This window comes from Pongo pygmaeus, chromosome 1, assembly GCF_028885625.2.
Source record: "Pongo pygmaeus isolate AG05252 chromosome 1, NHGRI_mPonPyg2-v2.0_pri, whole genome shotgun sequence".
Taxonomy (NCBI): Eukaryota; Metazoa; Chordata; class Mammalia; order Primates; family Hominidae; genus Pongo; species Pongo pygmaeus.
The window spans coordinates 178,612,917-178,639,862 of NC_072373.2; the positions used below are offsets into that span (position 1 = coordinate 178,612,917).

General features: G+C 35.3%; 1 protein-coding gene across 6 annotated transcripts in view; it reads left to right on the top strand.

The window, feature by feature from the left end:
* NRDC (nardilysin convertase) overlaps positions 1-26,946 on the top strand; it is a 90,551-nt gene that overhangs the window by 38,790 nt on the left and 24,815 nt on the right. For 2 of the 6 annotated variants that reach the window (XM_054488038.2, XM_054488063.2), the window contains 14 exons: positions 2,575-2,708; positions 3,769-3,838; positions 3,995-4,076; positions 6,021-6,174; positions 12,633-12,706; positions 15,118-15,213; positions 16,714-16,836; positions 18,971-19,028; positions 20,673-20,746; positions 22,432-22,501; positions 24,162-24,239; positions 25,729-25,849; positions 25,933-25,991; positions 26,446-26,500. In XM_054488038.2, the coding sequence (XP_054344013.1) occupies positions 2,575-2,708; positions 3,769-3,838; positions 3,995-4,076; positions 6,021-6,174; positions 12,633-12,706; positions 15,118-15,213; positions 16,714-16,836; positions 18,971-19,028; positions 20,673-20,746; positions 22,432-22,501; positions 24,162-24,239; positions 25,729-25,849; positions 25,933-25,991; positions 26,446-26,500 (1,248 nt within the window). Of the gene's footprint in view, positions 1-32; positions 2,132-2,574; positions 2,709-3,768; positions 3,839-3,994; positions 4,077-6,020; positions 6,175-12,632; positions 12,707-15,117; positions 15,214-16,713; positions 16,837-18,970; positions 19,029-20,672; positions 20,747-22,431; positions 22,502-24,161; positions 24,240-25,728; positions 25,850-25,932; positions 25,992-26,445; positions 26,501-26,946 lie in introns of those variants that run through there. The other 4 variants (XM_063656110.1, XM_063656088.1, XM_054488052.2 and 1 more) reach the window with 4 other exon arrangements.

Here is a 26,946-nt window from a genome sequence, read left to right on the forward strand (position 1 = left end):
GAATTCTTTGGGTAACTTCTAAACTCAAGCTTTATTTCTTAATGGCAAAAAGGAAGTATACAGTTATCTTTTGGTCTTCAGTAAAGGTCTATTCTGTATCAGGATTACATTTTGAAAACATTTTGCTCCAATTATAAAAGTAATAAATGCTCATTATATAAACTAATGGAATATAAAGAAAACAAAAATATAAAAATCACCCATAGCTATATCTCTCAGAGGTAATCAACACTCAGAGGTATTTGAATTTATGTGTATTTGTATACATTATATGTTTTAAAAACAAATACTGGTAGATGAGGAGCTGCAGAATTCTTAGCCTGGATTAGAGAAATAAGAGTATGTTATCCTTGGTGAGACTGAAAAAAGAAGAAAAGAATGGGGCTAGTGTGAAATCTTTACATGGGCCTAGGGCTCTAAGAGTTATTGTATGGTTAGCTTCTATATAGATAATTAGATAATTGAGTTTGATTTAGCTCTTTATATGGGAAAGCGAAGGTCTGGACAAATGAGTACTTTGGAAGTGTTGAAATAGAAACTGGGCAGTTAAGCTTATTTAATATGTAATAACAATCAGTGGATAGATAAATAAGGCTTGATAGGGAGAATTTCTTAATATCTTTTGAAGAATACCTCCATTTTGGTAGTAGGGAGTACCCAGAGGATAATTTTCGGAGCCAGTACAGTGGAACTGGCCAGCAAAAGTTGGTTCAAGCTAGTTTCTTGAATATTGATAATATATTCAACATGGTACAGTCTACATACAAAGAGACCGAGATGGGCAGATCACTTGAGTCCAGGAGTTCTGAGACTAGCCTAGGTAATGTGGTGAAACCCTGTCTCTCTAAAACATTAAAAAAAATTCGCTGGGTGTGGTGGCACATGCCTGTGGTCCCAGCTACTTGAGAGGCTGAAGATGGGAGGATCACCTGAGCTCAGGGAGGTTGAGAGTGCAGTGAGCCTTGATTACACCACTGCACTCCACCCTGGCTAACAGAGTGAGACTTTGTCTCAAAGAAAAAAAAAAGAAAAAGAAAAAGGAAAAAAGTGGTCACCCTTAAAGATGGGAAGAGTTGAGGTATAAGTAGTAGATATGATTTAATAGTCATTCTTCTTGGAAAAAATTATTTTTTTAAACGAAAGATTGTACCATTTTTTACTAAGTTGTTGGATTGAGTAATATTTTTAAGAAGCTTTTTGCTGTTTACTAGTCAGATTATTAGTGATCTTGTTTTTGGGTAGCATGATAGACCAAGTATTAAATAGTTTTAACTTGGAAAGCTGTAGAGATGAACATCAAAACACTGGGGGAAAAAAAGGTATATATATGTCACTTGATAGTCTGTATGCTAAGGTCTCTATGAACAGATTGGAAATTAATAGATTCACTTTTAACTTAAAATAGATCTCGTAATTCCAAATAGAACATTAATAGGAAGAAATTATAAAAGTCACAAAATGAAAAGAACACTGACAGGAAACCTGGGTTCTACTTCTGGCTCTGTTCCTTTCTTTCTGCATGATTTTAGGTGTTTTCATTTTCTTTCTTTTTTTTCTCAGTTTTAAAACAAGAATATAAAATTCTGAGGCCTATTTTAGCTCTAAGCCTGACCATATTATAATTTCTTAACTGAATACTTCTTATCTATACATTTTTTTCTATATCTTTCCATCTATCTATAAGTAGCTTTTCCCATGATCTGACTTCTTTATATTTCCTTTTAACTGACAAAGCATTTTAAAACAATTAAAAATTGTTTTGACAGCCATTTTAAATGTCAAAACATTATAAAATACTTTAGATTTATACAAGCAATTGTGAACACCTTTGATAAATGAACATGTCTGTTCAGCCTTTTTGGTACCCCTTTTTATTTTGCTTAGGTAGATCAAATTCTAAGTTGATCTTTTCTAGCAGCAGGGTCGGAGTCTAGTGATCGTTTTTAAAATGGCTTAGATGCTACCTTTCTTTTCTGAGAACTCAGTGTGATATAATCCTTATAAGATATTGACAGCTAATTTTATGGATTATCCCCCTGGGACAGTGGAACCTAAGTAATTTGAAGACGAGATCAAATTGTTTTGATTCAGAAGCAATGGGTTCACTAGTGAAAGGAAAGATCCCAAGATCGTAAGTGGTAAATATTTATATTTGTTGAATAACTTTCGAAAAAAGGAAATAAAGTAGATTAGCCTTGGTAAGAGGTGGCTTAAGAGTGGTTTTATGATCTAATTTTTAGTTGAAAAATGTGTGAACCTTGTTTAAGGTAAATGTGAGAATTAATAAAGGAATTGAGAAGAAAGATATTTGATTGTTTTTTGGATAACATTTACCTAATTAAGAAGTTAACTACTTTTCTGAGGCATCTTTTTTAATCCCTCTCCATTTTCCTCCTCCCAAAAGAAGTTGTTCTTGATTTTAAAAGTTTGATAAATTAACAAGGTTGAAATTTAAATATGATATACATTGAATTAAGATTTGTTGCGGGCGTTCTTAATTCAATTCTCAAGTATGAATTTCTCAGGTATGAATTTTTTAGGTAGAAAATTCTCAAGTATGAATTTCTTTTCTAGCAATTGCAGAGCCTGTTTTTGCTGTGGTCAAAGCTGACTGATAGACTGTGGTTTAAGTCAACTTATTCAAAAATGTCTTCAACCCTGCTGGTCGAGACAAGAAATCTTTATGGGGTAGTTGGAGCTGAAAGCAGGTTAGGCACCTATTAAAACATCACAGAACAGGTTAGATTGTGGTTTGAAGAACTGGATATTCCCCAATGTTTTAACTGAGTGTATGTGCCTAAGTCTTCAAAATGGGGTTTATAGTATCAAGTGAGGCTGTTTGGTTTTTCTGAAAACACACTTTCATTTTCTGACACATGGCTAGACTTTATGCCAGGTACATGCTATTTTTGAAAAGCTCTTTTTGTTAAGAGGGTAACTGTTTATTAAAATAATCTGTTTCACCAAATATGTTAGCCCTGTAAAATTGACATTTACAAAGTTTGAAGAAAACAAACAAATTTGGGAAAGTTAATAATTTGCCTTTCTATCTTCAAGGATTCAAATTGACCGTTTTTTCTCCTTTTTTTTTGTCTTTTAACTTACTGTAATTATGCCCCAATAGTTCGGGTGCCGTGGCTCACGCCTATAATCCCAGCACTTTGAGAGGCTGAGGTGGGAGGATTGTTTGAGTCCAGGAGTTTGAGACCAGCCTGGGCCTCATAGCAAGACCCCTGTCTTAAAAAAAAAAAAAAAAAAAAAAAGCCCCAATCATTTTAAGTGCAGTTTGGTGTACCTCTTGGCCATCAATTTTGTTAAAAACTCTGATTTTCCCAAAGTATTGGGAGAATATATCCTGATAAGTAATGTATGCTATATATCTTCAATTAGAAGTGAAGAACTAAAAAGCCTCTTTAAAATTTAGTTATACTTTTTAATAGCTACCGATTTTATCTTTTTTATCACTTACTATTTTTGTTAGATGTTTTCCTAAAATATTATCTTATTCTATCTTAACAAAATTTTCTAAGTTACATGTTGACAGGTTTCACATCTAGTAACTGAGTCACTCAACACAAAGCTTTTAATTGCTTAGAGATCTTCAGAGATATCTACCTAGATATGTTACTTCCGCAGATTTCCAACATCTAGTAATTCAGGGAAAAAACTTCGTTCAGAATTCTGAAATGCTGACATGAAATGATATTTGGGTGGGCTGTCCAGTCCCTCTTCCCTTTTTTTCTGTCTGTTTCTGCTTTTTTTCCTTAGGTCTGCACCTGTTCAGCATTTGGCAGGATGGCAAGCGGAGGAGCAGCAGGGTGAAACTGACACAGTTCTGGTGAGTTTCACTTTGCTGCTCCTCCTGATTCTCAGGGAAAGAATTTTGTTACTCCTATTGGAAAACATCCGTCTCCAAATGAATCCTTAAGATAAGATGCGAATATTATTCCTTTAGGGTTGACTCAACTATTTGTATGTGTTCTAATTACTCCAGTCTGCAGCGGCTCTTTGTGTTGGAGTTGGGAGTTTCGCTGATCCAGATGACCTGCCGGGGCTGGCACACTTTTTGGAGCACAGTAAGAATTTGTAAAATATCATTCCTGGTGTGTTTTTTTCTCCTCTCCAAACTTATATGAATTGATATCAAAGATTAGTAATTGATTTGACAGAAGTATGATATATTTAGCAAGAGAAAAGGCTAAGAAAAAATCCTTGATTTATGAATATCATGGGGGAAACTTAATCTGAGTGTACTTATATCGAGAGTTAGAATGAAACCACATAGGAAACTTTTAAACTGTGGATGTCACTATTGTTGAGCTATGTTAAGGCCAATGGATCAGGAAATGATTGCCATTTTCTAGGAAATGACCAGTCCTGGGGAGGGCAGTCCCTTCCAGGATTAGCAAGGCCCCCAGCCAAAGCATCAGAAATACAGGAATTCCCTGGGTGAGGTGGCTCATGCCTGTAATCCCAGCACTCTGGGAGGCTGAGGTGGGTGGATCACTTGAAGTCAGGAATTCGAGACCAGCCTGGCCAACATGGTGAAACCCCGTCTCTACTAAAAATACAAAAATTAGTCGGGTGTGGTGGCATGCGCCTGTAGTCCCAGCTACTCGGGAATCTGAGGCAAGAGAATCATTTGAATCTGGGAACTGGAGGTTGCAGTGAGCCGAGGCTGTGCCACTTTACTCCAGCTTGGGTGATAGAGCGAGACTCTGTCTCAAAAAAAAACAAAAAACAAGAAACAAAAAAAAAACCTAGAAATTCAAAAGGCATGATTAATATAAAAACAAAACAATAGAAACTTTTCATTTAATTTGGAATGTACCTAAATAAAACTTAAATGGGGCCGGGCGCGGTGGCTCACTCCTGTAATTCCAGCACTTTGGGAAGCCAAGGCCGCTGGATCACCTGAGGTCAGGAGTTTGAGACCAGCCTGGCCAACATGGTGAAACTCCATCTCTACAAAAACACAGAAATTAGCCGGGCATGATGGCACACACCTATAGTTCCAGCTACCCTGGAGGCTGAGGCAGGAGACTCCCTGGAATCCGAGAGGCGGAGGTTACAGTGAGCCGAGATCGTGCCATTGCACTCCAACCTGGGTGACAGAGCGAGACTCCGGCTCAAAAACAAACAAACAAACAAACCCTATGTGGATGTTAAATAGTTACAAATATTTATTTTTATTTTACAAATATTTATTTTAAATTACTCTTTTTTTAATGGTCTGGTTTTCTAAAGTATTTGAGGATATACTTCTTACTTTGTGAATTTTTATAGTGGCCATTAATCTGCATATGTTTGTGCTTAAATTTTAATCTCCTTAAATTTAATTAAAGAGATTAAGTTGTAAAAGCAGTAGCAGTTAATCTGCATATGTGTTTGTGAATTTGTTTGAATTTTAATCTAATTAATAAAAGGTGAATTTTAATCTATTTAGACTTAAATATCTTTTTGATCTCTTTATAAGTTATATGTTCATCTTATCTTTCTTTAAAGATGAAATATTTCTTTTTTTTTTAGTATAAAAGTAACATGAGCATTATAGAAAGTTACAAAAACAAATGTAATGAAGAAAGTATTATTTAGGGTCAGGTGTGGTGGCTCATGCCTGTAATCCCAGCACTTTGGGAGGCTGAGGTGGGCGGATCACTTGAGGTCAGGAGTTGGAGACCAGCCTGGCCAACCTGGTGAAACCCCATCTCTACTAAAAATATAAAAATTATCCGGGCGTGGTGACACGCACCTGTAATCCCAGCTATTTGGGAAGCTGAGGCACAAGAATCACTTGAACCCAGGAGGCAGAGTTTGCAGTGAGCCAAGATTGCACCACTGTGCTCCATCCTGGGCAACAGAGTGAGACTCTGTCTCAAAGAAAAAAAAAAGAATTCAGACATAACCATTTGATGTGTTGGTCTATTTTCTTTCAGTTTTTCTATGCATATAAAAAGTTCATACATGATAAAAATATTGTCTATATCTGTGTTGTGTGACTTAGTGTTCTTTCCATTTAGTGGTATTCATGGGTAGTTTGAAATATCCAGATGAGAATGGGTTTGATGCCTTCCTGAAGAAGCATGGGGGTAGTGATAATGCCTCAACTGATTGTGAACGCACCGTCTTTCAGTTTGATGTCCAGAGGAAGTACTTCAAGGAAGCCCTTGACAGGTAACTAACTCTAAATATATTTTAATTTTAATGATCTAATGACACTTTGCAAATGTAAATAGAGTGTTCTTGTACGGTAGAGTTGTCACAATACTTTACTTGGACCAGGCATGGTGACTCATGCCTGAACTCAAGTACTTTGGGAGGCTGAGGTAGAAGGCTCGCTTAAAGCCAGGAGTTTGAGACCAACTTGGGCAAAATAGTAAGAACCTGTCTCTACAAAAATAAGTAAATAAAAAATTAGCCAAGCATGATGGTGAGTGCCTGTAGTCCTTGGTACTCAGGAGGCTGAGGTGGAAGGATTGCTTGGGTTCAGGAATTCGAGGCTGTAGTGAGCTACAGTCATACCACTGCACTCCAGCCTGGGTGACAGAGTTTGTTTGAGACCTTGTCTCAAACAAACAAAACTTTATTTGGAGAAAAAACTGTTAAACTGTTAAATACACTTTGACTCTTGTTCTATTATATATAGTCTTTGTATTAAAGATTAAAATAAAACTCAACACCTTTTGGGTTTTATTAATTTTATTAATAATGTATTCTCTATTGACTCATCAATAATGTATTCTCTATTGACTTTTTTTTTTTTTTTAAAGAGATATGGTCTTGCCATGCTGCCTAGGCTGGAGTGCTGTGGTGCAATTGGCCATCAATTTCATGAATGCATGGCTCAGTGCAACCTCAGCCTCCTGGGCTGAATGTGCCACCACCCCCAGCTAATTTTTAAATTTTTTTGTAGAATTGGGAGTCCCTCTGTATTGCCCAGGCTGGTTTCAAACTCCTGGCCTCAAGTGATCCTCCTGCCTCCGCCTCTCAAAGTGCTGGGATTATAGGTGTGAGCCACTTTGCCCAGCCATTTAAAAAACAGAATTTAGTAGAAAATATGGAGAAACAGAGAAGCAAAAAAGGGATAAGATTGCCTCCAATTTTATAATCTAGAGATAACCACCATTAATGTTTTGGTAAAGACCCATCTATATTTTTTAATGTATACTGATCATATTGTTCATACCCTTTTATAATTGTTAATTTTAAACAAGATATATCATTTTAACTTATATAACTTATAAAACATGATTTTTAGTGATTGTATGTTATTTACATTGTATAGAAGTACCATAAGGTGTTTAATCAGTTACATATGATCGGACAATTGAGTTGTTTCCAGTTTTCTAATACTGTGATGACTATCCTGATCTCTGTGAATATCCTTAATTATTTCTATTAAGTTTTAAGAAGAGAAATTGCTGAGTATATTTGCAAATATATTTTTAAGACTTTTTTTTCTTTAAGCTTTTGAAATTCATTGCAAAATTGTTTTCCAGAAAGTTTGTCGGTACAATAGTAGAAGTTTGAGATTACAAGGTTGCAGACCAAAGTCTACACTGGAAAAAAGTAGAAAAGTAGAAAAAAGTTATACCTAATTCTAGATATATGCAAGATTGAAATGTAAAAGAAAAAAGAAACCTCACATTTGTCTAGTATAATGTAAGCTCCTTCAGAACAGGAATTTTTGTCTATTTTTTGTTGATATATCTGCAAATCAAGAATTTGGTAGATACTCAGATTTGTTAAATGAATTAATGCAGTTCCTTTATAGCAAAAATTACCATAAAATCAAAAGATAAATGACCAAAAAAAATTTTTTTAAACATGACAGAGATCTAATATTTTTTTTAAAAATTGGCCTGGTGTGGTGGCTCACACCTGTAATCCCAGCACTTAGGGGGGCCGAGGCGGGCGGATAACTTGAGGCCAGGAGTTCGAGACCAGCCTGGCCAACACGGTGAAACCCTGTCTCTAATAAAAACACAAAGATTAGCTGGGCTTGGTAGCATATGCATGTAATCTCAGCTATTTGGGAGGCTGAGACAGGAGAATTGCTTGAACCCAGGAGGCGGAGGTTGCAATGAGCTGAGATCATGCCATAGCACTCCAGCCTGAGTGACAGAGTGGGACTCTGTCTCAAAAACAAAATAAAATAAAAAAGATAAAATAAAAAGAAATTATCTCTTTTCTTAAGAGATTAATTTGATCTGGAAAAATCTTTTGGACATATTCCTATAAATTGGAAGCATATGCCACTATTTTTTTTTTTTTTTTTTTTTTTGAGACAGTCTCACTCTGTTGCCCAGGCTGGAGTGCAGTGGTGTGATCTTGGCTGACTGCAGCCTCATGCCTATAATTCCAGCACTTTGGGAGGCCAAGGTATGTGGATCACTTGAGCCCAGGAATTCAAGACCAGCCTGGCCAACATGGTGAAACCCCATCTCTACTAAAAATACAAAAATTAGCTGGGTGTGGTGGCGCAGGCCTGTAATCCCAGCTGCTTGGGAGGCTGAGGCACGAGGATTGCTTGAACCTGGGAGACGGAGGTTGCAGTGAGCTGAGATCGCACCACTGTACCACTGTACTCCAGCCTGGGTGATGGACCAAGACCCTGTCTCAAAAAAAAAAAAAAGAAAGATAAATCAATGAAGGCAATGCAAATGGTGGTGCCTGAGATAATCTTTCCTATAAATTTAGACAGGATCAGCAATACCTTCAGAGGAGACTTTAACTGTACAACTTTGAAGAAAACTGCATCTTTACTCTTATTACAGAGTTCTCAGCTCTTAAGTTTTACAAAATCCAAACAGGTCTTTGTATGTGTGAAGAAATCTTAAGCAGAAGACAAGTTGAATTTTTACAACTTTATATTTAGCTTTGTCCATATATAAAGAAGGAAAAAGTGATTTTATTGGGAAAAAGGATAGGCAAATGGTATGTATGATATGAATACATTCTGGCCATCTCAGAGATGATGAAATTTGGTATAAAATATAGTTAAGAAATTTGTTTTGTTTCCTTTTAAAGAGTTGTTCTAAATATATTTTGTACAAGGACTGCTTCAGCATCTAAGAATATCACCTTACACATTTATTTTTATTTAAAAAGAAAGCCACCTAATTAATAAGAAAGCCACTGCATTAATAGGATAAATTAATGAGAATATCAAATCATAAATTTATGCCATAAGTAGAGCATTATAGGATGCAAATACTGTAATAAATGCTATAATATTATACTTCTACAATGTATAAGGAAAAGCCTTTATACATGTGTAATATGCTCTTATATAAAATGGATTAAGTACCTGTTTTTAATAGGTTAGCAAAATCTGATTCCCTCACACAGGTCACATTGTTTATAAGTATCTTGGATCATTTAAATAAACAGCTGAGGAAATGACTAAATTTTTACTCCAGTTAAGTAAGTGAGCATGGAAGCCATCTTTACCATGGTGGCGTCTTCTATTTTCAGTAAATTTGAACTTTATTTTATCAGTATTTCATGGTAAGAGTGACAAATATCAAAGCTTAGGATGTCCACTTCTAATAGGAGACCCTCCCCATTATAAGCTGGGAATACAAAATCTTCACCTTCAGGTTGTGGAAAAGGATGAGGCATCCTGAGTAGTTATAGCCTAGTTTCCAAGTGCCTGAGTGTTCTGGGGAACCCCAAGTCTTGATTGTAGCTTCATGGGCCAGAACTGGTAGTGTTCCCAGGAGCCTGGGAGAAGCAAACATAAGGCATCTCAAAAGGAAGATGCCTTCCTCCTAGGCCCTAAGAGTCTTGCTCTTTCGCCCAGGCCAGACTGCAGTGGCACTATCTCGGCTCACTGCAAGCTCCGCCTCCTGGGTTCATCATGCCATTCTCCTGCCTCAGCCTCCCGAGTGGCTGGGACTACAGGCACCCGCCACCACGCCCAGCTAATTTTTTGTATTTTTAGTAGAGACGGAGTTTCACTGTGTTAGCCAGGATGGTCTCGATCTCCTGACCTCGTGATCCTCCCGCCTTGGCCTCCCAAAGTGCTAGGATTACAGGCGTGAGCCACCGCGCCCGGCCCAAATATTTTTTCAAGTAAAATAACCAACATTCAGTCAAAAATAAGCAGGTACTCAGGAAAATAATACAACATGATTGAGAACAGATAACACAAACAGATTCTTAGACATCTCAAGTATTGGCATAGTTACACACAATTTCTAAAATAATTATACTTTCTATTTTTTAAGAAATAAAGGCCAGATGTGGTGGCTCATGCCTGTAATCTCAGCACTTTGGGAGGCCGAGGCAGGTGGATCACGAGGTCAGGAGTTTGAAACCAGGCGAGCTAATATGGTGAAACCCCATATCTACTAAAAATACAAAAATTAGCCAGGTCCAGTGGTGGGTGCCTGTATCCCCAGCTACTTGGGAGGCTGAGGCAGAAGAATCGCTTGAACGTGGGAGGCAGAGCTTGCAGTGAGCCGAGATAGTGCCACTGCACTCTAGCCTGGGTGACAGAGCGAGACTCCGTCTCAAAAAAAAAAAAAAAGAAATAAAAGACAAATTTGAATATACTTGCAAGGAATAAGAAACTGTCAAATATGACCTAGGAAATTTGTAAAATGGAAAGATACATCTTGAACTGAACTATGATAAAAAAATTGAAAACGTCATGGACAAGTTTAAGAGTAAATAGAGTTGAAGATAGAATTAGTAAGCCAGAAGATAAGACAGAAGGAATTAACCCAAATATAGCATAAAGAACATATATAACCCAAATATAGCGTATAGCACAAAATTAAAAATACAAAGAATATGAAGCATAGAGGATAGAATGAAAACATCCCATGTATTTTACTTGTAGTCCTAGAAGGAGGAGAGAGAAAATTGAAGTAGAGACAACATTTGAAGTGTTGATCACTGGAAAATTTTCAGAACCTGTTGTAAGACATCAAATCAGAGGTTAAAGTCTAATAACTTCCAAAAGGATACATTAGAAGAAATATAGAAAATTTTTGCCAGATAAACGAGAAAATTTTCTTCAAAGGAAGATGAGTTACACTTACAGATGACTACTCAACTTCGGTGCTCTGAAGGAAAATAACTACCAACTAATAACTAGAATCATAAATTGTACACTAAATAAAAATATCTTTTAAGAATGTTAGTAGGCTGGGCATGGTGACTCATGCCTATAATCCCAGCACTTTGGAAGGCCAAGGCAGGTGGATCACTTGAGCCCAGGAGCTGGAGACCAGCCTGGGTAACATGGTGGGGGAAAAAAATTAGCAGGGCATGATGGTACATGCCTGTAGCCTCAGCTACTTGGGATGCTGAGGTGGGAGGATCACCTGAGCCTGGGGAGGTCAAGGCTCCAGTGAGCCGTGATGTGCCACTACACACTCCAGTCTGGGTGACAGAATTAAATAAAATTAGTTTCATTATTTAAGTCAACAGAAATTATCCAACCCATCATTAATCATACCAAGTGCTGAAAAGAAAAAAAATGCCCCAGTATATCTAGCAGGTAGTTAAGTTAAAAGTTACCTTATTGCAAGCAAAAGTTAAAAGTTTTTTAAAGAAGCCTGAGCAATGTAGGGAGACCCTGTCTCTACAAAAAATTTAAAGATTAAAAAAAAAAATGGTAGTACACATCTCTAGTCTCAACCTACTTCGGAGGTTGAGGCAGGAGGATTGCTTGAACCTGGCAGTTTGAGGCCACAGTGAGCAGTGATTGTGCCACTGCATTCTAGCCTGAGTGATAGAGTGAGACACTATATCCACACACACACACAAAAAAAAGTTTACTAAACATTTTAGGAAATTAATTTTTTAAATTGTTTTATTTTGCTGGAAAAACACCAATACACCAATTTTTAAATAATTTTTAACAATTTAATTGCATTGCTATTATGTATTTATATAAGTGGTAATTTGTATATGTAATTTGATACATCACAGTTGATATAATTAAAAATTAATTTAAAAAGCAGATAACATTATAAGATTAACTTAAATACCAAGTCTTTAAAATTCTAATTTAACTTTTAACTGAAACGTTTTTAGTCATCTGTAACCTTGCATTGAATTAAAAAAGTAAGCTTTATATACTCTATAAAAACATGCATATACATAACATTACATAAATAGACTATCTGTGGTATTACAATTTTACAAAGGAATGAATAGGAGAACATTTCTGAAAAGGCTCCTAAGGGATGATAATGGAAATAAAAAGGGTTGATAAACATTTGTTTAGAAATAGGTATATAGGTAATAAAACTATAAAGAAAAGGAGAGAAATTACTACTATACATTCAGGATATTTCTTGAGGTAAGGGTAGGAGCCGGGTGCTTCTAGAGTGTTGACTGTGGTCTGTTTCTTCATCTGGGTGGGCCACTCAGGTGTAGTTTATATGTTCATGTTTTGTTAACTTTTCTGTATGATTGTTATTAAATATATTTCACAATGAAAAAGTTAAAGTAACCTGTAGATATTAGTTTAAAATATAGAAACGCAGATTATTTAGATTTTATATACTTAGGATTGTGAATTAAATCTCCAACTTAGTTTCTTAATTAAAATAATAGATGTTAATTGATGAAAGTGAACAAAAACAGAAATGCCAGTTTTGTTTTTTGTTCAGATGGGCCCAGTTCTTCATCCACCCACTAATGATCAGAGATGCAATTGACCGTGAAGTTGAAGCTGTTGATAGTGGTAAGAGGAGTACTTTATGTGTAACTACAGTTTTTTCCTTCATGAAACCAGTTACTTATTTCATTTGTCCTTCTTTATCTGTAGACCATTTTATCTTTATGTTTTAAAGGACTAAATTGAAATATGTGTTCTGTTTGTTCCTGAAGTCATTAAACATTGAATTCAGTGTAGATTTGAAGAAAATGAAAAGGATGGTGGATTTTAGTTTTTTCATCCTTTGCTTTTCGAAGGTTTTACAATAGGGGCTAATCTTTTGAGATTCAAAGATTGAAGACTATAAAGGAAAACAATGTGCTTATATAGGGTGAGGCTTCATTATAGCTCTGTGCTATAAATATTCCTTAATTACATAGTACCAATAAATATCACCATTGTATATTATCCCTGCTTGATTTATTTAAGTATTAGAAGCATTTAATACTAGACTTGAGGGGACTTCTAGTTCATATAGGTTAGGCTTGGCTTATAGCGACTGCAAGTCTCTGTATTTGTTCCACTTTTTGTAGTATTTTCCTCCTTGGTTTGATGCAGTGTCTAGTTCTAATAATGATGTAAAGCATTTACTAGGCTGAGTAAACTACAGATGGCTAGAGTGATCTATCTGGAAGTCAGCAGACCCCTGTTTAACTTACAGAAGTGTCTAGCTGTGGCATTCAGTTTATTTGTAAAAAAGGATGGAATGTTTAGGCTCCTCCTAGCTGTAGTAGCTCCTTGGAAATCAAAGATTCATTTTCTTCATTTTTTTGCTTGCCTACCACAGTGTCTGTTTTACCTTAAACCCAGTTAAATACCTGTTGAATGGATGAAAAAACAACTAAGGATAACTGTAAAAGCACTTTCCATATTTTGAGACTCAAGAACTGTTATCTGTGTCTTAAATGCTTTCTAGTATGTTTTTCTTTATACAGTTTCTAGAGTGGGTTGATACCAGTGTTTAAACAAGCAGACCTTTAATTAGATTTTACAATTTTAAGCCAGAATATATTTTATTATGCTTTGAAAAATTATGCTGAAAGAAATATATATGTATATACACACACAGTGTGGAGTTTTGGTTGATGCTGAACTAAAGTAAAAATTCTGCTGTGCTTTTGTTCATGATCTGCCCGCCTCGGCCTCCCAGAGTGCTGGGATTACAGGTGTGAGCCACTGCACCTGGCTGAAAAATTATTTTTAATAATTGACTTTTTATTTTAATGATAGTTTATACTCACATAAACATATATAATTGCCTACGTAGTATGTCTTAGTGATTGAGATGAAAGGCATGTCCAATGCCTTTTTAAATCTTAATTATGTGTCAAAGTGCAGTCTCTATTTTTATTTACTTACTTCTTTATTTTTAATGTTTGTTTCCTTTCCAAATGTGGTCTCTAAGTGTTCAGATATTTATACTCTATTTTTATCAGTTGCAAGGGGTCTTAAATCACTTTTCGTAGATATGTTTACATGTCTGCTATATTACCTGTTATTGCAGAAACATGGTGGCTTAAAATAAAACATTTATTTTCTTACAGTTTTGGAGGAATGGAGTCAAGTATGTTAGATAACTTCCTCAAGGTTGTTGAGCTTAGTGTCAGAACTGCAATTCTAGCGGTTTTTAGTCCATTTGGGCTGCCATAACAGAATCCCACAGACTGGGTGGCTTATAAACAACAGAATTGTTTCTTACAGTTTTGGAGGCTGAGAAGTCCAAGATCAAAGAACTGGCAGGTTTGGTGTCTGGTGACAGCCTGCTCTCTGGTTCATAGACAACTGCTTTCACTCTTTGTCCTCATACAGTGGAAGGGGCAAGGGAGCACTCTGAGGTCTCTTTTACAAGGCACTAATCCATTCATGAGGGCTCTGCCCTCATTACCTAATCATTTGTCATTGGCCCCTACCTCCAAATACCATCACACTGGGGATTAAGTTTCAACATAGAAATTTTGGGTGGGGGGGAAACAAACATTCGTCTTTAGCAGTAGCTAATGGTATTTCTGACTTCAAAGTGGATTGTTCTTAGCCATCATACTTTATTACCAACATAGTTGGTTTTGGAAGAAATTTAAACAATGTATATGACCAAGTTCCCAGATATAAGGATTAATATTTTATTAGCATTTTCGTCAGTAAAATCTTGTACATAGCATCCTAGAGCTGAAACTTTCAGATTATTAACTACCTTGTGTTTCATTTGAAAAATAAGGGTAAGACTCTGGTAAGCTGAATTGATTTACCCAAAATTGCAGGTCATATTAAGTCATAGAGCCAGGCCTGGATCATTGAGTTTCCCACTTCAGTCTTATAACACGTGATTCATGAAGTTAATTTTTGTTACTTCCTTGCTTTCCATTCTGTAAGTTTGAATTTCCCTATAATAAAGGAGATACTGAATTTTGTTTTATTACGTGTTTCTTTAAAATTGACAGAATATCAACTTGCAAGGCCTTCTGATGCAAACAGAAAGGAAATGTTGTTTGGAAGCCTTGCTAGACCTGGACATCCTATGGGAAAATTCTTTTGGGGTAAGATACTAAATACATCATCTTATTTCATATTTTCTAGTTAAGATTTAGAATAAGAAAAGCTGATAAAGAATTGAAAATTATAAAGCTAGAGCCCCTAGGTACCCTTTACCTTTTAGGATAGCTAGTTAGCCTTTCAAACATGAAGTTGTTAAATATGCCTCTATTTGGTTCTCTAACAGTGAATATAGCAAGAGTAACACTTAACATTTTGTGAATGCTTTTTAAGTGCCAGATACTGTGCTAACACTACGTGAATTATTTCATTTGATCATTATCACAATGTTCAGAGATAGGTACTATTATCATCTCCATTTAAAGATAAACAGGTTTAGGCCAGGCGTGGTGGTTCACACCTGTAATCCCAATGCTTTGGGAGGCTGAGGTGGGAGAATCACTTGAGACCAGTTCAAAACCAGCCTTGGCAACATAGTGAGACCCCATCTCTATTTTAAATTTCAGTCAAGTTATCTCATTTGTTTAAATCACACAGATAGTAAGTGGTGGATGTGAGATTTGAACATCTGTGTATCTGATTATAAAGTCTGTGCTCTACCTCAGCCTGACATTTCCATTTGTCAACAGAGGTAGCAATAGCTTCTGTAAGAGTTTTTGAACTGTGACTTAATTTTCATCTGGTAAACTGTTTAACTGGTGTCTGTTTTTCATAATGGCATTTTCTTAGTGGTAGGATTTAGTTACAGCCTCATATTAATCCTATTGACTATAGAGTAAAATTTAGGATGAGATGATCTAAATTATTCTTTAAAGGGTGTTTTGTTTCCCTGTATATTTCTGTACAGTTATATACATTTTATAGGGCATTCTTGCTTCATGTGTTTTATTTTTAAGAATTAAATAGCTGGGCCCGGTGGCTCATGCCTGTAATCCCAGCACTTTGGGAGGCCAAGGCGGGTGGATCATGAGGTCAGGAGTTCGAGACCAGCCTGACCAAGATGGTGAAACCCTGTCTCTACTGAAAATACAAAAATTAGCCGGGTGTGGTGGCTCATGCCTGTAGTCCCAGCTACTTGGGAGGCTGAGGCAGGAGAATCGCTTGAACCCAGGAGGCGGAGGTTGCTGTGAGCTAAGATTGTGCTATTGCATTCCAGCCTGGGTGAAAAGAGCGAAACTCCATCTTTAAAAAAAAAAAAAAAAGAATTAGACAAAAATACTATTAAAATAATTAGAAAGAACCTGGATTGAATACTGCTAGACTAATTATTAAGCAAGGAAGCTTAGGGAGTTATTGTCTGTTTTTTTTAAGGTTTTCCCAACCAGAGATGAATTCCTTGGATATTAAAATATACTTCAGAATTGTTTCTTATGCATTTTTGTCTTATTAATATTAATACATTATTGCACACTGGTTCAATATTCTTGAGTCCCTTGGGTTATTTCATTAATCATGTATGGTAGCAAAATATGCATTGATGATGTAGAAGACTTTTAACAAGGTGAACTTAGTTATATCTATGATTTTTTTTCATTCTTTTATAGGAAATGCTGAGACGCTCAAGCATGAGCCAAAAAAGAATAATATTGATACACATGCTAGATTGAGAGAATTCTGGTTGCGTTACTACTCTGCTCATTACATGACTTTAGTGGTTCAATCCAAAGGTAACTATTTATTATGGCTCTTAGAGTTACCTTGAAGTAGTGCTTTCTTAGGATTTGTTTGCCTGTATCAGTGCTGCAGTGTACTATTAATTACTTTAGTGCTTGACCTTAATACAAAGTAAAGGAAATCAGAACTTGGAGATGTCACGTAGCTAGTGGCAAAGCTCAGGGAAACACAAGATGATGAGATTCTCAGGCAAATTTTTTTCTCTTACAGAAATAGGTCTTATCTGTAAGATAAGATATGTAGGCTGGTCTGTGAATGTACTACTATTCTAATAGGTCATGAATTGATCTGTTAAGCCACCTTCAGCTGCAATTGTATCTGTGGTTTTACATTTACTCTATATTGATTACAAACTCTTACAGGGCAAAGTGTTGGTTTGTTCATTCTTACATAAGGTCCTGTAAAAATGGCATGATTAATTGAGATTGATCATGGTGACAATGGCAGAAGTATCTTAAATATAAAATACTGATGAATACCTCTATCGCAGAAGTATCTTAAATGTAAAGACTGATGAATATCTCTATTTTCCTTCTTTTATCATTGTCTTCAGTAACTCACATTAACTTTTTCTCATTAAGGAAATCATGGAAGCTTTCTTTTGTTTCTTTACATTTCAACCTACTTGTTTTTTAAAGTTAGTAAATTGCTAAATTATTCCTTTTAACATACCTTATAGTTTGCACATTTCTATTTGAAAGGCTAATCCTCTCACCCTAATGTGATTCCCCTTTTTATAAAGTTTTGCTTTTTACATTGTCAAAATTAAGATCAAATATGACTTGGCACTTAGATGTAAAACATTTTTGCATTTATGATCAAAATGAGTTCACTAAAGTTGACTTGAAGGTAAAGTTTCGTGGTATGGTAGATTCTTTTGTTCAAATTGCTTCTAGGTTCCTTTTACATTTGCTAAATTAGGTAATTCCATATTTGGTATTCCCCAAGTTAATTCACAATTTTTGATTATTGTGTTTGCAAATAATTCCATGTGTTTTTCTTGAATTAGTTATTCTGTTTCTTTTGTATTCTCTTCCTCTGTGATGGCAGATATGAGAGCTTATTAATGCTTATTTCAAAATTTTAAAACAAGTCCTGGAGTTTTTGTTTTTTAACAAGACAGGGTTTTGCTCTGTCATTCAGGCTATAGTGCAGTGGCACAATCATAGCTCATTGTAACCTCAAATGCCTGGGCTCAGGTGATCCTCCTGCCTCTGCCTCTGAGATAGCTGGGATTACAGGCCCCAGCCACTGTGCCTAGGCTAGAGTTTTGATGAAAACTATGTACAGTGTAGATTTCATAGGATTTAGATTTTTAGCATTAATTATACCATTTAAGAGTCAAACATCTATATAAATAGTATAATATAAATTGAGAAATCAATTAGTCTGAATCCCATGTTTTATATAATGGGGTTCTCTATTGAGAATTAGTGAAATTCATGTACCTGGTAGAATTAACAGATACTCTTCAATGATGGTCACTCAGATAAAGCAAAAAGTTTCCTTTTTCATTTAGATCTATTTTTTACTATAAATTTCAAAAGAATTTCTTATTAAATATAAGAAGTGAATCAAAGGAAAACCTAAATCATATATATGTATGATTTATATATATATATATATATATATATATATATAAAGCCTAAAAAGAAGACCTATTAGTTAAAACCTCAGCAAGTGTAAATTAATGTAAAACAAGTGGAATATAAAAGTACTGATGAGATGGCAAAAAGGTGAGGTTAATGTAATATGGGTTAGTATGGAAAAACCTTCCAAGAGGATGTAAGTTTTGGAATGGGTGTAGGATGGTTGGCATAATCTTATCTCTTGGTCCTTCACACTAGCCTAATGCTAAAGATACATTTTTTTGTTAAACTTGTGTGCCTTTTCTAACTTTACCAGGGAGAAATAAAGGAGTCTCACAAAATTCTGTGAGTCGTAAGGTTTTCTTTTCTACTGTTATTTTTCCTGTTAATCCATTACTGGTTCAAGAGTGGCAAGTAATGGCCAAATTAAAATATCCCTTTGTTTTTTAGCTAAAGATCTCTGAGAAATCTAATTGCATTTCTCCCTTGAATAATGTCATTGCATTCTCCTGTCCCTTCCCTGCCCTCCCCTCTCAAGAAACTCTGGACACTTTGGAAAAGTGGGTGACTGAAATCTTCTCTCAGATACCAAACAAGTAAGATATTTATTTTCATACATCATACACCTTCAGAGTTAAAGAGACCATTATCTTGTATGAGTCCCAAAGGTTTTTTGCTTTTTTATTTTTACACAGGTGATAGAATTAAGACCTAAACAAACTTAATGACTGTCAAGATCACACAGCTTTTGAGTGGGTAAACTAAGATGATAAGCCAGATTTCCATAGTTCAAAATTTACAGGCTTGTAAATGTATATAGTAAGCAATAATTCTGAAAAATTTATGCCTCCTTTTACATTTATTTAGAGCTTTTCTGTGATACAAAAGAAAATACTATATGAGAGGCAGAAGAATATGCACATTTACATCCCCCGCGTTGGGACAAATTGTGTTCTGAAAATTTGTTTTCTTAAGTCAGTTGTTTGGATATTGCACTGGTTTTCCCCATAAAAGAAGTAATCTTTTAGATGATGGCTGACTTTCCATACTGCCTGAAAAACTTATTTTATATAGTCAAACCAGATGTTCTTTTATAAGAAATTGTATGTAGAGTTTCAGTTCAGGATGATATAAACGATTTTTCTCCACCTCAAATTCATCAAAATAGTACAAATATTTAAAAGATACATTACTGCTACCTTTTTGTTACAAAGTTTACAAAAAATTTAATTCTGAAGCAATGAAATCTTTCTTCCCTTACCTAGTAGTTTGCATTTAACAAAATTAATGAAAACAGATATTTTTTCTTGCATGAGATGAGTAACCTGTGGATTTTCCCAGTTAGTCTTCTCATACATAATTATTTTAAATTTATGAAAGAAAACAGCATAAAATGTTAGAATAATTTATAATGACAACTGATTGGTTATTATTAATTTGGCTTTATATGAATTTCCATTGATAATTAGCAGTGCTTTTTGGTATGTAAAGATAATCAAGAGCATGACAAATTTGTGGGGCTTTTTTTTTTTTTTCTGATTAGAAGTCTTGAGTGTGAACTATGGAAATGTCAAATGTGAAACTTTAATGAAATCAGAGGTATGTTTAATAGAGGAATTCATTAGGTTCCATCAGTCTCTGATGAGCATTAAAAAAAATCTCATATATTATTCACTAATAACTTTGTTTCCTTAATTAGACAGGTTAAAAATTCTTCAAGGCATTTAATACTAATTTGCATCGACTGTGTTTTGGAAGAAATATTAAAGTTACAATATCTTCAACCAGAGTAGAAGCCCCTAGGAGAGACCAAGTCTTTTAAATACCACAGTGCCTAATATAGTGCTTTATACCTAATATTCACTTCATGTATAATTGTTGATTTTAAAAAAGTATTATCTCTAAGTTTCTTTCTGAAATGGCTTTGTCCAGGAGGAGAACTGAAATTAAATGGGTCTGATAGAGTCAGTAAATATTGGGGTGAGAGGGGGTCCTTTAAATTTATTCTTCTCTATCTCTTGAGTTGTAAAGACTTTTGAGTTATTGGGCTGAGGCTAAGAACAGATTGTGTAACTGAAGATTTTGTGACTGTGTTGCCATCTATTTGTTCCTGCCTGGAATGCTTTCCAAGAAGGAGTATGTAGAATAGATTATAAATATCGCTCAGTTAGATATCCCAAAAGACATTGCTTATAAAGGCTTTTGCCAATTAAATTTGTATGTGTGTGTTTTACTTTCAGTGGGTTACCCAGACCAAACTTTGGCCATTTAACGGATCCATTTGACACACCAGCATTTAACAAACTTTATAGAGGTTTGTGAACCAAAAGTTAAAACTGTTTGAAATAATGTTAGCACATTCTCTTTAACCTAATTGAAGCTGCCAATTTTCATTGAAAATGAGAACACAACAGAAAATACAGCTGGGTTGGAAAGGGAGTAGATGGGCAATGGAGATCTAATTAATAATAGCAGACCACTGACTAGCTGCAGACCGATTGATTCTGGTGCCCTGCTGCTACTTCAGTGTATTTCATGCTTTCTCCTTGCTTTACCTTTCGTCCCTTTTGTTCTCTGTTTTGTTAAATTTTCATTCATGTTTCATTTTATTTATATTCTGCTCTTTTTTGCCTTTAAATGAATAAAAATAGAGGCGAGAGAAAACACTTTGGAAATCGTTTCCTTTTAAATTCATTGTGAGAGCAATATTTGCTAAATAAAAATATAAAACGTCAAGAAATGGGAGAAAAATCACCGTTAAATCTTACCATCAAGAGAAGTCATTTGTATCGGATTTCTTTTTTTTTTTTTTTTTTTTTTGGAGACAGAGTCTTGCTCTGTTGCCCAGGCTGGAGTGCAATGGCATAATCTCAGCTCACTGCTTCGCCTCCCAGGTTCAAGCGATTCTCCTGCCTCAGCCTGCTGAGTGGCAGTGATTACAGGCACTCACCACTATGCCCAGCTAATTTTTGTATTTTTAGTAGAGACAGGGTTTCACCATGTTGGCCAGGCTGGTCTCAAACTCCTGGCCTCAAGTGATCCGCCTGCGTTCGCCTCCCACAGTGTCGGGATTACAGGCGTGAGCCACCACGCCCAGCCTCCAGATTTCTTTCTGATTTTCTAATAGGTATATTTTCTTAACAAAGTTGAGATTATAAAGTGTATATATAATTCTGTCTCCTGCTTTGTTTCATTTAATAGTATACCTGTAATAACTACATAATGAGTTGTGTGATTACATTATAATTTACTTAACAATTTGCCTACAGTGAATATTGCAGAAACATTCTTAATTCACTATCTCTCTTTCTTTTTTCTATCACGGCAGATTTTTTTTTTTCTGTTTTTACTAATTGCCTTAGGTATTTCCTCCTTCTTCACCCCATTACCAGTCTCTTTCCTTTTGCTTTCCTCTAATCAATGACTGTTTTGTTACACCCTTCTGCTGCTGGCTCCATTCTGTTAATATTAAGCTAACTCTTTCCAGAGACAACTTATTTTTGATTGTATTCTTTCTGGTTTTAGGTTTCCTATTCATAGAATAATAGCATTGGGAAGAATCCTAGAGATACTTCAACCCAACTCACTCATTTTACTATGAGTAAACAGATTCAGAAAGATTTAAATGCAAGTGATTTTCTCAGGTCATATAAGCACATATAGCAAGATAGTGGTAGGACTGGATTTCAGCCATGGGTCTCCTGACTCCTAGTTTTGTATCCTTTCTTGCAAGAAGAGATCCATACACAGCAGCATTTCATATCCTCGTAGTTCTTTTATCCCTGCTTTCTCTACCTCTGAAACCAAATAAAAAAGAAATTTACAAAAATTGCATTATTCGAATTGGAAAATTGGCAAGTTGAAATAATAAGTGCATTGTACTTAACCTTCCCTTGTTTATTGGAGGATAAATATATTGAATTTTAAACATTCTTGTAATGTAGTAAAAGTTATAGAGAAACACTTATATCTGTTCTTCTGGAAAATATTTTTGTCTAGTTGTTCCAATCAGAAAAATTCATGCTCTGACCATCACATGGGCACTTCCTCCTCAACAGCAGCATTACAGGTAAGAGTTTAAGGGAAAATTTACTTCATTAGAACTGAGTGAGAATAATTTTTAAAGCATGCCAAATGGTTTAAGTTTGGGGGTTCTGAATTTATAAACATAGCAATACGGTAACCTGGAACTTGATTACTCCAGGAGCTTTCAAGCCTTGCTATGTATTTTACTATTTTTTGGATATAAAAACTAGAGCTTTCTCAGTTATAGTGGCCTTTCTTAAGTCTTTGAAATTAAGTGTTTAGTGTGAATGCTAACTTTTGTAATTTGTTTCGATCTTGTCAAAAGTAAAGTTAAATAATTTGGGCCTGGCAGACTGGCCAACATGGCAAAACCCCGTCTTGACTAAAAATATCAAAAAACTAGCCAGGCATGGTGGCACACACCTGTAATCCCAGCTGCTCAGGTGGCTGAGGCACGAGAATTGTTTGAACCTGAGAGGTGGAGGTTGCACTGAGTTGATACTGCGCCACTGCACTCCAGCCTGGGCGACAAAGCAAGACTCTGTCTCAAAATAATAATAATTTGGACTGGTAATATGACTAGGGTACATAAATCCCCAGGATTTACTCCTCTGAATTAGGGCAGGTTTATGCAAATTAGGAAAGGAGTTCTACTCGTCTATATAGTTATCTTATATGAGCAGTATAGCATGGGCCAGAGAATTATTTAAGAGAAGGATCAGTCAATGCCTACAAATGCTTTTCTAATTAGAAATAAATGTTAATCGACTGATAAAAATTTAACTTTTTTGGGAGAGGGGTGGGGCTCAAGCAGTCCACCCACCTTGGCCTCCCAAAGTGCTGGGATTACAGACATGAGCCACTGTGCCCAGCCAAATTCATATTTTAAACAAGGTTGTATGGGCTTTAAGGATTGCTTAACATAGTTGAAAATCATATCTTGACTGAATTTAACTGTGTAACCTAATTAAATTTTCTCATATATACAGAAATATACAGAAAACTCAATTTTTTTCTGTATGTCTTTGTGGTAGGAATACTTTAACAAAATTACAGTAGAGGCCAGTGGGAAAGACAATTTGAAAAGCATGTGCACAATTACTTGGACTATTATATTATTAGTATGTGATAAAGCATTTTTATACTTGTTATTGCATTTACATGAAAACTCTATGAGTAACTAGTTGGGCAAGTGAAGAGAAAAAGAAGAATATGGTTAAGTATCTTGCTCAAGGTCATGATTTACTTAAAGGAAAAACTAAAACTAGAACCAAGATTTTCTGACCCTTTGAACAACACATTTCACTTTACCACAGAGCCCAATGTAGTACCAAAAGCTTTTACAGACAGTGATTCATACCTATATTAGGTTCTAAACTGATAAGGAATCTACATTTCATATTGGGTGAAGCAAAAAGATTTATCATGAGAGCAGGTAAGTTTGGTGTCCAGAGAAAAAGTAGTGCCCTTAAATTTTGGGATGATTGTACTCTTCAGTAATCTCAAATGAAAGAGTTAATTTTACTATATTTTCTGTTTTTATCTTCCTGCTACTAAATTAATTACAATTTCATGTTTAGTGGACATATGTGAGAATAAGTTTGTGATTATATTTTCAATTATTGTAGCCTTAGAGGTAAGGTTTTCTGGTGTATTTATATACCTTTTATTTTTTTCTTCTGACCATTAAATTTTTTTAAAAGGGTGAAGCCACTTCATTATATATCCTGGCTGGTTGGACATGAAGGCAAAGGCAGCATTCTTTCTTTCCTTAGGAAAAAGCAAGTATTCAATTAATAAGTATTTTCAGTATAGCAATCTCTGAAAAATAATAGACAATAAGTATTATATAATGCATTCTTTTACTTTAGCTGCCAGGAAGCCTAGAATAAAATTTAATGCCTAATTATAGTCATTTTAATAACTTACATTATTTTAATGGCCATATTATATTTGTGTATTTCCTTGTAAGCTACCTTTTAGCCCATTGTTGGACGTTATTTGTACACAAAATTTTAAAAAATCATAAATGAAATTAATAGATTCCAGAATTACATAAAAGAATTAGCTCTAATCAAGAATTTGTATTTGACCGAATGGTAAAGAAATCAATTATTTAAATGCTATGGATCTCCAGGCTTTCCCAGCCCCCAGGGCTAGACTTTAATGAAAACCTCATTGGGTAGGTAAATCATAATTAATAGGCGGGACTGCAAATGGTATACGCAGCCATGTTGACAGAACGTTTCCTAAGCATTAAAGCACCTGTTTAAGTCACCTATAGCCAAATAATAGAAATATAATTTTAGAATCAGGACTAATACATTAAAGTAATTCCTTGTTTGATTTTTCTATGAATGAATAGTATGAGAATGGAAGGATAGATGAGACATTTAAATAAGTATTTTAAAGACACTTTTGTGTACTAGAACATTCAAAGAAAACTAAGAGGGGAGAGTTAACTATAAAATAATAAACTAATGATATTGGGTTCATATGTACCTTACACAATATAGGTTATATCCTTTGAGCTGTGCACAACCTTTCTACCTTACTGAGCTTTATTAGAATTTCAGACTCTATTCTGGTGTTCTCTCTTTTTAATTTTTCAGAATTAATCTAGTCAGGGAAAGGTATAGTCTCATTGCTTCTTTCTTAGACAGTCTATGTAGGTTAGCTGACAGCCTCAAAGAACTCACTTGACATTCAATGTAAGTATGTATTAGAAGTGTCTTAAGGCTTCTCCTAGAAGACAGGTTCAAAAATGGTGAGGCCGGGCGCGGTGGCTCACGCCTGTAATTCCAGCACTTGGGAGGCTGAGGTGGAGGATTGCTTGAGCCCAGGAGTTCGAGACCAGCCTGGGCAACATTGTAAGACCCTGTCTTTATTTAAAAAAAAAAAAAAAAAAAAGTTAAGCAAAATGCTTTCCAGCAGCCATCATTTTAATATTTTGTGCTGTTCTCTTCAAAAGGAATGGTTTTGGCTTAATAAAACTGTTAATGTTTTACTATGTTGCCATATCTATTTGTATTTGCATTAAACAAAGACTGTTATTTCCTTCTGGTGATTCCTAAATGTACCATAATTCCTTGGGAGGCCTTGTGCTTTTAAAATTCGCACTTTTAGATTTACTGTTGGAAAGTATATGTTTACATCAAAGGCTGAGGTTTCCACATTTTACATAGAAAGCCTCTATATTTTGTTAATTTGAATGTCTGTAGACTGTCAATCCAGGAACATTGATTGGGTTAATTTTTTCCCCACCTGTAGATGCTGGGCTCTTGCACTGTTTGGTGGAAATGGTGAGACAGGATTTGAGCAAAATTCTACTTATTCAGTGTTCAGCATTTCTATTACATTGACTGATGAGGGTTATGAACATTTTTATGAGGTAAGTAATTCAAATTCAGTTGTTTTTTCCTTTTACGTAGACATCATTTTATGCAAAAGACTAATTGGATGTTTTGTTTTCAGGTTGCTTACACTGTCTTTCAGTATTTAAAAATGCTGCAGAAGCTAGGCCCAGAAAAAAGGTAATAAACACTTCCTGGAATGAGGCCAGGAGCCAGTCCTGGTATATTTGAGGCTTCAGGCTGCCGGTAGACATGCTTTAGTCTTGCCTTGATGGTTTTTCAGGCATTTTCTGCTCTGTTTCCTTTATTGGCTCCATATCCTTATCCCTCTACATGTGAGTGTACACTAAGGCTTTACACATATGTGGCCAGTCCCTTTATTTTCATGCTTCTCTTTTATTGTTGATGCTTCTATTGAGAATTTTTTAAACTTTTATTCTAGGTTCAGGGGTATATGTGCAGGTTTGTTGTACAGATTATTTTGTCACCCAGGTACTAAGCCTACTACCCAATAGTTATCTTTTCTGATCCTTTCCCTCCTCCCGCCCTTCTCCCTCAAGTAGGCAGAAATTTTAATGTATCAAGTAGGCAGAAATTTTAATGTATCTTCTAATTATAGTTTTCTCCTTCACAGAATTTTTGAAGAGATTCAGAAAATTGAGGATAATGAATTTCATTACCAAGAACAGGTACTGGAAGTCAAATTCTTTTTGCATGTTATCTGTGACTGAGTTGAAACTGGTGTCGACATTGTTCCTCTTTTTGAAAGTGTCAGTGGAGTTTTAATTCTGTCATTCTGTGTCATGTGAGTCTCCAGGTGGCCTTGAAGCTATCTGAAAATTAACTATTGGGTTTTTGAGTATTTATATTTAGTAAGATAAGGCAGTGAGAGGATTAAGCAGATGACACAGATGATGTTGTGTGGTAATCATTTATCTACATAGTCATCCATCTATCCCTTCAATAAACATTCATGGAGACTTGTTATGGTATTTAATATTTTGGGAATTCAAATATTGTGAAGACATTCTATAAGGTAATTTATATTTACCATGTATAATGTTAAAAACATTGTGCTTTGGAGTTCAGGGGAAGGACAGCATTTTCCTTGATTGCAATAGGCTCACAGGCTGGG